The 15,640-nt window shown below is 34.9% G+C and overlaps 1 protein-coding gene across 1 annotated transcript; it reads left to right on the forward strand.

Moving 5' to 3' along the window:
* The first annotated feature begins 1,539 nt into the window (after window positions 1-1,539).
* Window positions 1,540-14,887, forward strand: LOC311062437 (myelin-oligodendrocyte glycoprotein-like). The gene is made up of 4 exons (XM_084081478.1): window positions 1,540-1,650; window positions 2,393-2,419; window positions 4,663-4,986; window positions 14,072-14,887. Exons 2-4 carry the CDS (start codon window positions 2,398-2,400, stop codon window positions 14,086-14,088), a joined length of 363 nt encoding a protein of 120 aa, XP_083937604.1. The 5' UTR covers window positions 1,540-1,650; window positions 2,393-2,397; the 3' UTR covers window positions 14,089-14,887.
* The last annotated feature ends 753 nt before the right edge of the window (window positions 14,888-15,640 follow it).

A 15,640-nucleotide genomic window follows, 5' to 3' on the forward strand; every position in this document is an offset into this window, starting at 1 on the left:
AGTGACTGACATCAAACACCCCATCATGTTGTAAAACGTGTCCTAAAACGTGTGTGTGAGAGAGAGAGAGAGAGAGAGAGAGAGAGATCAAGGCCAGTGGAGCGTAGCAGCCACAGTGTGTGGATATGTGCCATTTGGCACAAACGTCAACTTGGACTCAAGGATGACCTGATTAGAAGTAGGAGACATGAAGTACAGTACTCACTATAGAGTCTATTATAGGAGACATGAAGTACAGTACTCACTATAGAGTCTATTATAGGAGACATGAAGTACAGTACTCACTATAGAGGGTCTATTATAGGAGACATGAAGTACAGTACTCACTATAGAGTCTATTATAGGAGACATGAAGTACAGTACTCACTATAGAGTCTATTATAGGAGACATGAAGTACAGTACTCACTATAGAGTCTATTATAGGAGACATGAAGTACAGTACTCACTATAGAGCACACATGGGCATCATACAGCCTGGGGGCTGGACCCGGCCCTTTGACCATCTTAATCCGGCCCGCCAAGTCCTCGAAGAAAAACAAAATGACACCCCCCCCCAAAAAAAAAATACATTCTAAAAGGCTGCTGTACAGTATGTTAATGGTTTTGATTTTTTTTACTTGACTCCAATTAATAGTAATTCATATTTACCATTTAAGTACCATACCTGCATTCCTCCATCCGTATGTACTCAAATGTTTTATGTTTATAATGTAACAGTGAAACAGTCAACATTGAGTCCATATTTATAACATAATGCAATGTGTTTGATCAGTCATCTATGGAGTGGTGCATATCAGACAAGATAAGATACTGTATGAATTTATAGGCTCATTTAAAAGTTGATACGGCATTGACGTGGATTGTTTTATGCAGGTCATCGTTTTATTATAAGGCCAGAGTACACCAGAGTGATACAGTACAGCTGTAAAAAAAAGTAGACTGGCATGTCTACCAAATTCATGCAGTTGTAACATACGTATATATAACATACATAGGAGACATGAAGTACAGTATTCACTACTCACTATAGAGGGTCTGTAGGAGTGTGACCAGAGTCATCAGAAAGCAGAGCAGGGAGAAGTAATAAGCCAGCTGCCTGTGACACCAGCCTGAAACAGACAGGAAGAGTACAAACTATCATCATAAAGCAATGCAATAAACAGTGTTGTTCTCAGCATGCAGTTTATGTCACTAATTACAGATTACTGATGTAGCGTTTGGCTGGAAAGAGGACTTGCAATACTCTTGGCCTTCCATGGCAAACGTTTAGATATCACTGCTATGAACAATGCAGTGCAGGTTCTACAAATGTACTTTCAAATGATGCTCTGCACCTAACAAAGCATCCACTGCACAATGTGTCTATAATGTATCTACAATGTGTCTATAATGTATCTACATCTACCGCAGGCCACATCAATCATTATCACCTTTTACTGCTCTAAGATGACTCATAGTGGAGCAGTGGACTTAAACCCTCAGTCACTTTATGACTTGACTACTTGGAAGTTAATGATTAACTAGGGATAAGAATCTAACATTAATACTCTCACTTGTGTTCACGCTGGTTAGTTGTATAGGAGTCAGTAATGTGTGAGGATTGTATGAATTTGTTTTTCAAGTCTAAAGCGTATGCCAAGCAGTGAAAGGTAAGAGATTCTATTTTTTTTCAACCTTTAATAATGAAGAAATGTGTCTGCAGAACCACTGTAGGTGTCAGGCTTTGTGAGCAAAAAACAACAGTTGGTATGAACTGTAGACATACTCTGTTACAGGTAAAAAAAAAAAAATCTGGTTATAAAAATGTACTTGAGTAAAAGTACAAAAGTATTGGCATCAAAATATAATTAAAATACAAAAATTAAAAGTACTCATTGTGCATAATGTCCCATTTACAAGTTCAAAATGTATGAACAATCTTTAGAAGATAGCAGATCTACAAGCTCACAATGCGTTGCATCGAGACGCATTGTGAGCTTGTAGATCGGCTATTCAAATATATATATATATATATATAGGGCTGAAGGTGTTAATGTATGTTTTGTGATATTAATTTAAATCTGCAAAGTAACTAGTAACTAAAGCTGTCAAGTAATTGTAGTGGATTAAATGTACAATATTTATCTCTGAGATGTTGTGGAGTAGAAGAAAAAGTACTGGAAATTGGAAATACTCTAGTAAAGTAATTATACCTCAACAAGTCAACATTGTACTTAAGTACAGTGCTTGAGTAAATGTACTTAGTTACTTTACACCACTGCTTGTGACCAAATGCAAAGAAAGTAATCTCCATTCTCATGAAGAAGATTGCAGCTCACAAATCACAAACTATGTACAGATAAATGTGATGAATGTTAGGTGTGGTAATTTGGTTATTTCTCTTCTATACAGGAGACATGGCAGAGGCCAAAGGTCATGGTAGGTCACAACACAGTTTATTGTTTTTTTCCCTGATAGATGAACCATCATATAGTGATATGAGGAGGAGGGAGATATGTGGTTCACACGTCAAGCAATAATACATAAACATTATCATTCACAGACAGACAAGCCAGACCTTTGCTTAAATTTACATCTCTAAATCTTTACTTTTTTTAATTCAGGGTAAGGGGTTCACATGAGAACACTGTTTTTGGTCAGTGGATTAACCCTTTAAGACCGGGAAATAATCTGTCATTTTTAGATTTCTTTCGCTATTCAAAAATAGCAGATATACAAGCTCACAGCTCACTATGAACAGTGATGCAATGCTGAATTGGAACGTGGTTGCACTGTATTTTAATGACGTGACGCGCACGTCGCTTAACACCTACATTACAGGTCACACAATGGACAATTGATATGCATCTAGGCTTATTCCTATGTTAATTCGCCAGGTGTGAGTCGGGGGAGCCTTTGAAAACTTTGTTGAGGTGTGAATTTAAAGTCGTTTTTAATCTATGCGTGTGCCTGCGCGTGCTCCTGGTCAAATAGGTTCATGCACGGCGTGCAAGGCCGTCCTGTGAGCATTGCACCCCTGACTATGAACTTGTAGATCTGCTATTTTTTGGAAAAGACGTCGGTCATTCGATATATTATATTTTTAAAGTGAACATTTGTAACTCAAATCTTTACTTCTGGGCTTTCTACCTAAATCTTTTTTTTCTGGAAAAAAAAATGTATGTTATAATATCGGTGGTTCTCAAACTTTTTCCAAAATTATATGTATTTGGCCTCTGACCCCCATTTGAAAATATTTGGTTCCAGGGACCGCCCAGAAACAAAGATAGGAGTTAGAAAAAATTGCAGATCTACAACCTAATAGCGCGGCAGCTTGTAGATCTGCTATTTTTGAATAGCCAAACAAATCTTAATATGACACAGATGCGTTCCCTTCCCGGTCTTAATGGGTTAAGATGCTGCTTGGCAATTAGACAAATAAACACAATGACTGTATATTGTTGTATGAAAAATATGCTTTGGGTTGGTTAAAGATGCTATTTGTCAGGTGTGTGTGTGTGTGTGTGTGTGTGTGTGTGTGTGTGTGTGTGTGTGTGTGTGTGTGTGTGTGTGTGTGTGTGTGTGTGTGTGTGTGTGTGATTGTGTGTGCGCACTCAACATTTTCATCCTCTATGTGTACTCTCAGACAATAATGAATTGCTGTAATTGGAGGTCATGTCATATAGTATCAAATCCCTTTGAACGTTTTGGCAGAAAATGTGTAAAATATATCAACTTTTCCAAAACATTCCCTGTATGTGACAGGATGTCATTCATAGTAGCAGGTTAAAAACAGTTAAAAACAGTTAAAAACAGTTAAAAACAAACAGCATACAAGGCCGTAATACCACAGAAGATGTTCATTGTTGTTTCTTATGTATCAGTCTTATAGCCTGGGGGAGGAAAGTGTTCTTCAGTCTGCTTGTGCCAGCTTTGAGGCTTGTGTCTGTATTTAGGCCAGGTGTCAGATAAAAAGGCAGAAATCAAAGAGAGGTCAAATATAATAAATAAGAAAACACTGAGTTAAAGCTCCCATAACAAGTGTATTATAAGGGCAACGTTTTGACCATGTAGGTCTTCATTAGGCAAATGGATTAAATGAACACCCTAACGTCCACTAATATATCCTCCCTGTTGAGTCAGAAACCTTGTATCTCTATACTTAAACTTTTTATGTTTTTTCATAAATCAATGCCCTACTTCATCATACTACAGTGTCACACAAAGGTAGCAAAACATTGCTGATCTACAAGCTCACAACGTGAACTTGTAGATCTGTTACGTGTTTATAAAGTATTAACAAGAGCTTGTGACTGAATAATAACTACTTGGACATACAAGGTTTCTGTCAGACAGTGAGGATATGAGAAGGTGCTGAGCTCCATTAGTAACTATAACATAACTTGGTTCAAGTCATAAAGACCAAGACAGAAGCTTATCAGATGTTCTAATCATTTCAGTCCTATTCAGTGTTTAATTAGATAAAGCAAAACTCTGCCTTGATCATAATTATGTTTATGTTCCTTGTAGCAAAGAGCTGCTTTGACTTTATAACCTGTTGAATGTGTGTGCGTGTGCCATTGTAAAGTGTTGGTTACATCACTGCATGTCTTCTTAATTATGGTTATGTTTAAATGAACAGTAATTCTTTCTTCACTAACTTTGTATTTTCTTCACTCCAGGTGACTTTAAACTCGTCACTGAAGGCTATGCTGTGGGTAGAATAGGTGATAATATCACCCTCCCCTGTCACCTCTCTCCTGAGACCAGCGCGTCTTCCATGACAATCAGGTGGTTTAAGGAGTCAGAGTGTATTTACCTTTATAAGAATGGTCAGGTGATAGAGGGGAGGGGCTACGAGGGCAGATTGACCCTGAACATCCAGGATCTGCAGAAAGGCAAAGTGTCTCTGACACTGAGAGACTTCAGATATACAGATAAAGGAGTTTACATCTGTCAGGTCAAACATGGAGAACAGGAGGAGGAGATTGCTGTGGGATTAATATGTAAGTGATCTACTGTCACTGTGCATTATTAACCGTGATATTGTAGATGTCAGGTGGAGACCTTGTATGTCCAAAACTGTTACTTTTCAGGAAAAAAAAGAACATGACTGTGTTCTAAAGGATCTAATGTAGTTATTATTTAGTCACAAGCTATTGTTAATACTATTCATCAAATATTTATAAAACCCCAAACTTAGACACTTTCCAAATGTTTTAAACTAGCAAGAATAGCCGATCCACAAGCTCTCAATACGTCACTGTGCGACACGTTGTGAGCTTGTATATCGGCTATTTTTGCAATTGTTGTGTGACATTGTAGTATGATGCAGTAAGGCATTCAGTTATGAAATAACAAACAAACATAAAAGTTAAAATATGGAGATACAAGGTTTCTGCCTGACAGCAACAATATGTATATATAATTATGTAATCATGTTTATCTCTCCATGTATAAATTACACTGTGCTTTCATATAATGGCTATAAGTGTTTACTGTAATCTAAGTCTTCATTATTTTCCATATAGTATCAGTATTATCACCTGATGATGACTTCATTGATGACAAGTCATCCAATCATGTTGGAGGATACATTAAAGCTGCACTCGGTAACTTTCATGTCTTACCCGAGATTCAAACCCAGGTCACCTGCACAAGGGCTGACAATTTTACCACAGAGCTAATAGAGCAAGAGAAATAGAATTTTGACCTTCATGCAGTACCACTTGTCTACCAGTAGGTCAGACCTTACCATTTCTCAACAGCAGAGCAGGGAGACCAAATACAACCACCACCATTGTGTTTATAACCACCAGTTATTTTGTATTAACATACTCTACCATACAGATTGGTCAAAATAACATTATATTCACCATGAAAGTTACATAGTTTAGCTTACAGGTCTACATGGCAGAACGTAGATTCAGCTCAGAATGTAACCATGTATCCTACAATAATGTGATCATGTTAATCTCTCATGTATGTTTGTATGACACTGTGCTATAGGATCTTCCAGACCCAGTTAAATGGTAGTTAGGCTCACAAATGATCATCAAATAAAACATATTCTAATTATTGTAGCCACACACTATAAATAAAGTGTTAAAGACAAATGCATACACACAACCTCAGGAACAAGAACACATATTTTCTTGGACTCATTACGTCCCACTCACATCACTCTGTGTGTCAGAGCAGTTTCTGATGTGGTCTGACATGTGATTACATTCCAATCATCACAATCCATCCTATGTGTTTACATATTACACTAACATGTGCTCTCCCTTAACCCATTAAGACCGGGAACGCATTCGTGTCACTTTCAGATTTCTTTGGCTATTCAAAAATAGCAGATATAGAAGTTCATATAGCGCGGCACCCAGTGCCGCACTATATGAACTTGTATATCTGCTATTTTTGAATATACAGTAAATGTTTTTAAAGCAACATTTTTTATCTCAAATCTTTGAACGTATGTTGCTAAAATATTAGTGGTTCCCAAACTTTTTCATGTCAAGGACCACCCAAAATGATATGTATTTGGCCGTGGACCCCCATCTCAAAATATTTTGTTCCAGGGACCCCCAGAAGTTGTAACAGAGTTAAAAATGTTCGCTTTAAAAAAAATACATATTCAAAGATTTGCACAAATGTTGACAAGTTTGAAAAAAAATAGCAGATCTACAAGCTCATAGCGCGGCACTCGGTGCCGTGCTATGAGCTTTTATATCTGCTATTTTTGAATAGCCAAAGAAATCTTAAAATGACACAGATGTATTCTTAAAGGGTTAACATATACAGATAAAGAATGCATGTTAATACCAGATATAAATGATGTCATACTGAGGAAGATTAAATGAATGAATCAGAAGATTATTACGGAGGATAAACTTGATTCCTGAGCAGTGTGGAGGTGAACGTTTTTTGCAAACAAAAAAATATGATGGTGTCCACAATGCTGGTTAATAATAAATGGCACGGACGGCAGAAACAGTTGACATGAATGGCAAATAATCTTCAGACAATAGATTGATTCAAGTACTGAACACTTTTTTTTTTTTTACTATTAAACCGATCATTTTACTATAAGCCAATCTGTCATAGCAGATGAAAATGTTTCACTCTTAATATATACTATAGTGTAGAATTGTATCTCTAAGCTGACATTTAGTCACTTCATAAATGAAATTAGAAAGTTGTAATTAGAATGCTGAATCATTATGATTAATGAAGCAAGCTATTACTTTGTAAAATAATTGAGATAGTCGATTAATTTAACCCATTCTATTATTGCATTCCATATTTCAGGTTCCTTAACAATTTGCTAATTATTAGTAATCTTTCTGTTTGTGAAGTATCATTTTTCTAACTATTCCAACCATGTGTTTTCTCTTTTCATGAATGATGAATGTGAACGTGAACTAGTGTATGGTGAGTATTAAATCAATTCTACTTCATGTCCTCCAATATGTTTTCAGATTGACATCAAGTTTTCACCATAGCAGAATACAAACTGAAGGAGTCTTAACCAATGAAACCCTCTATACTTAGTGAAACAGACCTGACTGAGTTAACTCTGTACTTGGACCACTTTTCTTCTCTATACCAAATATCTTCATTAAAAATAGCCGATGTTCAAACTCACATCGTTAATTATCATTAACCGTGATATTGTAGATGTCAGGTGGAAACCTTGTACTGTATGTCCAAAACTGTTACTTTTCAGGAAATGGGAAAAAACTAACATGACTGTGTTCTAAAGGATCTAATGTAGTTATTATTTAGTCACAAGCTATTGTTAATACTCTTCATCAAATATAAAACCCCAAACTTAACCACTTTAAAAAAAAAAAAAAAATAGCAAAAGTAGTCGATCTGCAAGCGTGTCACGGTGCGACGCGTTGTGAGCTTGTAGATCGGCTATTTTTGCAATTGTTGTGTGACATTGTAGTATGATGCAGTAAGGCATTCAGTTACGAAATAACAAACATAAAAGTTAAAATACGGAGACACAAGGTTTCTGCCCGACAGCAACAATATGTATATATAATTATGTAATCATGTTTATTTTTCCATGTATAAATTACACTGTGCTTTCATATAACGGCCATAAGTGTTAACTTTAAAAGTCTCAATTCTGCAAAGTAGAAATACTCTGTTACAAATAAAAGTCCGGAATTCAAAATCTACCTGAGTAAAAGTACAAAAGTATTGGTATTGAAATGTACTTAAAGTACCAAAAGTAAAAGTACTCATTATGTAAAGTACTCATTATGCAGAATGTATTTGGCTTTGGACCCCCATCTCAAAATATTTTGTTCCAGGGACCCCCAGAAGTTGTAACAGAGTTAAAAATGTTTGCTTAAAGAAAAATACATATTCAAGGATTTGCACAAATGTTCACAAGTTTAAAAAAAAAATAGTAGATCTACAAGCTCATAGCGCAGCACTCGGTGCCGTGCTATGAGCTTGTATATCTGCTATTTTTGAATAGCCAAAACAATCTTAAAATGACAGAGATGAGTTCCCGGTCTTAAAGGGTTAACATATACAGAAACAGAATGCATGTTAATACCAGATATAAATGATGGCATACTGAGGAAGATTAAATGAATGAATCAGAAGATTATTATGGAAGATAAACTTGATTCCTGAGTAGTGTGGAGGTGAACGTTTTGTGCAAACATTAAAAATATGACTAGATGGTGTCCACAAAGTTGGTTAGTAATACATGGCATGGACTGCAGAAACAGTTGACATGAATAGCAAATAATCTTGACATCAGACAATAGATTGATTCAAGTACTGAACACTTTTTGTTTTTTACTATGAAACTGATCATTTTACTATAAACCAATCAGTCATAGCAGATGAAAATGTTTCACTCTTAATATATACTATAGTGTAGAATTGTATCTCTAAGCTGACATTTAGTCACTTCACAAATGAAATTAGAATGTTGTAATTAGAATGCTGAATCATTATGATTAATGAAGCAAGCTATTACTATGTAAAATAATTGATATAGTTGATTAATTTAACCCATTCTATTATTGCATTCCATATGTCAGGTTCCTTAACAATTTGCTAATTATTAGTAATCTTTCTGTTTGTGAAGTATCAGTTTTCTAACCATTCCAACCATGTGTTTTCTTTTTACATGAATGATGAATGTGAACGTGAACTAGGGTGGAGTGAGTATTAAATCAATTCTACTTCATGTCCTCCAATATGTTTTCAGATTGACATCAAGTTTTCACCATAGCAGAATACAAACTGAAGGAGTCTTAACCAATGAATCCCTCTATACTTAGTGAAACAGGGAAATGGGAAAAAACTAACATGACTGTGTTCTAAAGGATCTAATGTAGTTATTATTTAGTCACAAGCTATTGTTAATACTATTCATCAAATATAAAACCCCAAACTTAACCACTTAAAAAAAAAAAAAAAACTAACAAAAATAGTCGATCTGCAAGCGTGTCACGGTGCGACGCGTTGTGAGCTTGTAGATCGGCTATTTTTGCAATTGTTGTGTGACATTGTAGTATGATGCAGTAAGGCATTCAGTTACAAAATAACAAACATAAAAGTTAAAATACGGAGATACAAGGTTTCTGCCCGACAGCAACAATATGTATATATAATTATGTAATCATGTTTATTTTTCCATGTATAAATTACACTGTGCTTTCATATAACGGCCATAAGTGTTAACTTTAAAAGTCTCAATTCTGCAATGTAGAAATACTCTGTTACAAATAAAAGTCCGGAATTCAAAATCTACCTGAGTAAAAGTACAAAAGTATTGGTATCGAAATGTACTTAAAGTACCAAAAGTAAAAGTACCCATTATGCAGAATGTCCCATTTCAAATTTTTCAAATTTAAAAAAGATATTTTGAAAATAGCAGATCTAGAAGCTCACAATGTGTTGCATTGTGACACATTGTGAGCTTGTAGATCGGCTATTTTCAAACGGCCGAAATGTATACAGAGCTGAAGTGGTTAATATAGGTTTTGTAATAATAATAATCAAAATCTACAAAGTAACTAGTAACTAAAGTCTTCAAACTAATGTAGTGGAGTAAAAGTACAATATTTTGATCCGAGATGTCGTGGAGTAGAAGTAAAAGTATTGGAAATTGGAAATACTCAAGTAAAGTACAAATACCTCAAAATCTTACTTAAGTACAGTTAAGTAAATGTACTTCGTTACTTTCCACCACTGCAAGTATCCTTCAATAATGTGATCATGTTAATCTCTCATGTATGTTTGTATGACACTGTGCTATAGGATCTTCCAGACCCAGTTAAATGGTAGTTAGGCTCACAAATGATCATCAAATAAAACATATTCTAATTATTGTAGCCACAAACTATAAATAAAGTGTTAAAGACAAATGCATACACACAACCTCAGGAACAAGAACACATATTTTCTTGGACTCATTACGTCCCACTCACATCCAGTACCGGTGCTAGGTAATTTGGTGCCCTAGGCAATATTTTTCCTGGCGTGGCACTCGGTGCCGCGCCATGAGCTTGTAGATCTGCCATTTTTGAATAGCCAAATAAATCTTAAAATTACACAGATGCGTTCCCGGTCTTAAAGGGTTAATATTATACAGATACAGAATTCATGTTAATACCAGATATAAATGATGGCATACTGAGGAAGGTTAAAGGTAGGGTAAGTGATATTTTTTGGTTAAAACAAAAAGCATTTTGTTAAAAGGTTAAAGCACTATATTCTGATAGTAATCATTGCTATAGAGTGTTTGTTCAGTAACAGGAGTCTCCCCGTCTCTCCAGCTCTTTAATAAACAGAAAATACATTTTCCGGTAGGTGTTCAAATCTCAGCCAATCAGGATAAAGTACCCATTTTTAAGCTTCATTTGTATAGTGTTCCAGTTCCAATTTTGCCTGCTAATTTCTTAGTGTCATGACTTCCAATTTCACTTGTTTAATCTGTATCCTGATTGAGTTCTCTGTCCTGGTTGGATAAAATTGGAAATGAAACGAAAATGCATTTTCTGTTTATTAAAGAGCTGGAGAGACGGGGAGACTCCTGTTACTGAACAAACACTCTATAGCAATGAGTACTATCAGAATATAGAGCTATTTAACACTTATTTTAACCAAAGCAAATCATTTACCCTACCTTTAAATGAATGAATCAGAAGATTATTATGGAGGATAAACTTGATTCCTGAGTAGTGTGGAGGTGAACCTTTTGTGCAAACATAAAAAATATGACAAGTTGGTGCCCACAAGGCTGGTTAATAATAAATGGCATGGACTGCAGAAACAGTTGACATGAATAGTAAATAATCTTGACATCATACTCAATAGATTGATTCAAGTACTGAACACTTTCTTTTTACTATGAGACTGATCCTTTTACTATAAACCAATCTGTCATAGCAGATGAAAATGTTTCACTCTTAATATATACTATAGTGTAGATTTTTATCTCTAAGCTGACATTTAGTCACTTCACAAATGAAATTAGAATGTTGTAATTAGAATGCTGAATCATTATGATTAATGAAGCAAGCTATTACTTTGTAGAATAATTGAGATTGTCAATTAATTAACCCATTCTATTATTGCATTCCATATTCCAGGTTCCTTAACAATTTGCTAATTATTAGTAATCTTTCTGTTTGTGAAATATCAGTTTTCTAACCATTCCAACCATGTGTTTTCTCTTTACATGAATGATGAATGTGAACGTGAACTAGTGTTTGGTGAGTATTAAATCAATTCTACTTCATGTCCTCCAATATGTTTTCAGATTGACATCAAGTTTTCACCATAGCAGAATACAAACTGAAGGAGTCTTAACCAATGAAACCCTCTATACTTAGTGAAACAGACCTGAGTTAACTCTGTACTTGGACCACTTTTCCCCTCTATACCAAATATCTTCATTAAAAATAGCCGATATACAAACTCACATCGTTAATTATCATTAACCGTGATATTGTAGATGTCAGGTGGAAACCTTGTACTGTATGTCCAAAACTGTTACTTTTCAGGAAATGGGAAAAAACTAACATGACATTAGGATCTAATGTAGTTATTATTTAGTCACAAGCTATTGTTAATACTATTCATCAAATATAAAACCCCAAACTTAACCACTTAAAAAAGAAGAAAAAAACTAGCAAAAATAGTCGATCTTCAAGCGCGTCACGGTGCGACGCGTTGTGAGCTTGTAGATCGGCTATTTTTGCAATTGTTGTGTGACATTGTAGTATGATGCAGTAAGGCATTCAGTTACGAAATAACAAACATAAAAGTTAAAATACGGAGATACAAGGTTTCTGCCCGACACCAACAATATGTATATATAATTATGTAATCATGTTTATTTTTCCATGTATAAATTACACTGTGCTTTCATATAACGGCCATACGTGTTAACTTTAAAAGTCTCAATTCTGCAATGTAGAAATACTCTGTTACAAATAAAAGTCCGGAATTCAAAATCTACCTTAGTAAAAGTACAAAAGTATTGGTATCGAAATGTACTTAAAGTACCAAAAGTAAAAGTACTCATTATGCAGAATGTCCCATTTCAAATTTTTCAAATTTAAAAAAGATATTTTGAAAATAGCAGATCTAGAAGCTCACAATGTATTGCATTGTGACGCATTGTGAGCTTGTAGATCGGCTATTTTCAAATGGCCGAAATGTATACAGAGCTGAAGTGGTTAATGTAGGTTTTGTAATAATAATAATCAAAATCTACAAAGTAACTAGTAACTAAAGTCTTCAAACTAATGTAGTGGAGTAAAAGTACAATATTTCTATCCGAGATGTAGTGGAGTAGAAGTAAAAGTATTGGAAATACTCAAGTAAAGTACAATTACCTCAAAATGTTACTTAAGTACAGTTACGTAAATGTACTTAGTTACTTTCCACCACTGCATGTATCCTACAATAATGTGATCATGTTAATCTCTCATGTATGTTTGTATGACACTGTGCTATAGGATCTTCCAGACCCAGTTAAATGGTAGTTAGGCTCACAAATGATCATCAAATAAAACATATTCTAATTATTGTATCCACAAATTATAAATAAAGTGTTAAAGAACCTCAGGAACAAGAAAACATATTTTCTTGGACTCATTACGTCCCACTCACATCACTCTGTGTGTCAGAGCAGTTTCTGATGTGGTCTGACATGTGATTACATTCCAATCATCACAATCCATCCTATGTGTTTACATATTACACTAACATGTGCTCTCCCTTAACCCATTAAGACCGGGAACGCATCCGTGTCACTTTCAGATTTCTTTGTCTATTCAAAAATAGCAGATATACAAGCTCATAGCGCGGCACCGGGTGCCGGGCTATGAACTTGTATATCTGCTATTTTTGAATAGCCAAAACAATCTTAAAATGACAGAGATGCGTTCCCGGTCTTAAAGGGTTAACATATACAGAAACAGAATGCATGTTAATACCAGATATAAATTATGGCATAATGAGGAAGATTAAATGAATGAATCAGAAGATTATTATGGAGGATAAACTTGATTCCTGAGTAGTGTGGAGGTGAACGTTTTGTGCAAACATTAAAATATGACAAGTTGGTGCCCACAAGGCTGGTTAATAATAAATGGCATGGACTGCAGAAACAGTTGACATGAATGGTAAATAATCTTGACATCAGATAATAGATTGAATGAAGTACTGAACACCTTTTTACTATGAAACTGATCATTTTACTAAAAAACAATCTGTCATGAAAATGTTTCACTTTTAATATATACTATAGTGTAGAATTGTATTTCTAAGCTGACATTTAGTCACTTCACAAATGAAATTAGAATGTTGTAATTAGAATGCTGAATCATTATGATTAATGAAGCAAGCTATTACTTTGTAATTGTAATAATTGAGATAGTCGATTAATTTAACCCATTCTATTATTGCATTCCATATTTCAGGTTCCTTAACAATTTGCTAATTATTAATAATCTTTCTGTTTGTGAAGTATCAGTTTTCTAACCATTCCAACCATGTGTTTTCTCTTTTTCATGAATGATGAATGTGAACGTGAACTAGACGGACGTGAGTATTAAATCAATTCTACTTCATGGCCTCCAATATGTTTTCAGATTGACATCAAGTTTTCACCATAGCAGAATACAAACCAGTGTTGCATTGCTGATTTGGTATATGGTTGCACTCTACTTTAATGACGTAACTCGCACGTCGCTTAACACCTACACAACAGGTCACACAATGGACAATGGATATGAATCTAGACTCATTCCTATGTGAATCCTATGTTAATTAATGCTGGTGTGACAACCGGCTGTCGGCAGCCTTTGTTAACTTTGTTGAGGTGTGAATTTAAAGTAGTTTTAAATGTATGCATGTGCCTGCGCGTGTTCCTGTTCTAATAGGTTCTTGCACGGCGTGCAAGGCCGTCCCATGAGCAATGCAACCCTGATACAAACTGAAGGATTCTTAACCATTTAAACCCTCTATACTTAGTGAAATAGACCTGAGTTAACCCATTAAGACCGGGAACACATCTGTGTCATTTTAAGATGTCTTTGGCTATTTAAAAAATAGCAGATCTACAAGCTCATAGCGCGGCACCGAGTGCCGCGCTATGAGCTTGTAGATCTGACAGTGACAACTTTTTGAAAAATCATGATTCGTTTTTGCAAATCTTTTATACAGTTTTTTTACAGCGAACATTTGAACTCAAATCTTTGCATCTGGGGATTCTACAAATCTCTTCTAAATCCTAACAGTTTTTTTAAAACAACTTGCTATAATCAGTGGTTCTCAAACATTTTTCATGTCAAGGACCCCCAAAATTATATGTATTTGGCCGCGGACCCCCATCTCAAAATATGTTGTTCCAGGGACCCCCAGAAGCAAAGATTTGAAAAAAAAAAAAATCTGTTTAAAAATATATACATTCAAAGATTTGCACATATTTTCACTATAGCAGATCTACAAGCTCATAGCGCGGCACTCGGTGCAGCGCTCTGAGCTTGTAGATCTGCAATTTTTGAATAGCCAAAGTATAAAATAAAGGTTAAAGTGGTTACACAGATGCGTTCCCGGTCTTAATGGGATAAATCTGTACTTAGACCACTTTCCCCCTCTATACCAAATAGATATAGACTATCATTAAAAAAAGTCAATGTACAAACTCACAGACTAATTTATTTAATCATTTCATTTCTTATTCCAGGTTACAAAATAACAAACTAACATAAAAGTTAAAATATGGAGATACAAGGTTTCTGCCCGACAGCAACGATATGTATATATAATTATAATTATGTTTATCTCTCCATGTATAAATTACACTGTGCTTTCATATAATGACTATATTATTGGTCTTTCTGATTTGATTTGAGACATTTTGATCATAAACATAATGATCACAGTTAGGGTTGTCCGATATTGGCTTTTTTACCGATAACCGATATACCGATATTGTCCAACTCTTAATTACCGATACCGATATCAACCGATAACGATATATGCGGGGATTATTGTGATTAGGGTAAGCTCAAATTTCATATCACACACACCATATACAGTAAGAACTCCTGTAACTTATTTATAAAGCCAAAAAAAAAAAAAAAAAAAAAAAATGTTTTTTCA

The sequence above is a fragment of the Gymnoscopelus microlampas genome, assembly GCF_963454915.1.
Source record: "Gymnoscopelus microlampas genome assembly, chromosome: 15".
Classification (NCBI taxonomy): domain Eukaryota; kingdom Metazoa; phylum Chordata; class Actinopteri; order Myctophiformes; family Myctophidae; genus Gymnoscopelus; species Gymnoscopelus microlampas.

What these genes read in the sequence shown, in the direction of transcription:
- LOC311062437 (XM_084081478.1), top strand. Translation starts at nt 2,398, where the DNA reads ATGGCAGAGGCCAAAGGTCATG. An exon ending in GGCAGAGGCCAAAGGTCATG is followed by an intron (nt 2,420 to 4,662) that starts GTAGGTCACAAC and finishes TCTTCACTCCAG; the next exon opens with GTGACTTTAAACTCGTCACT.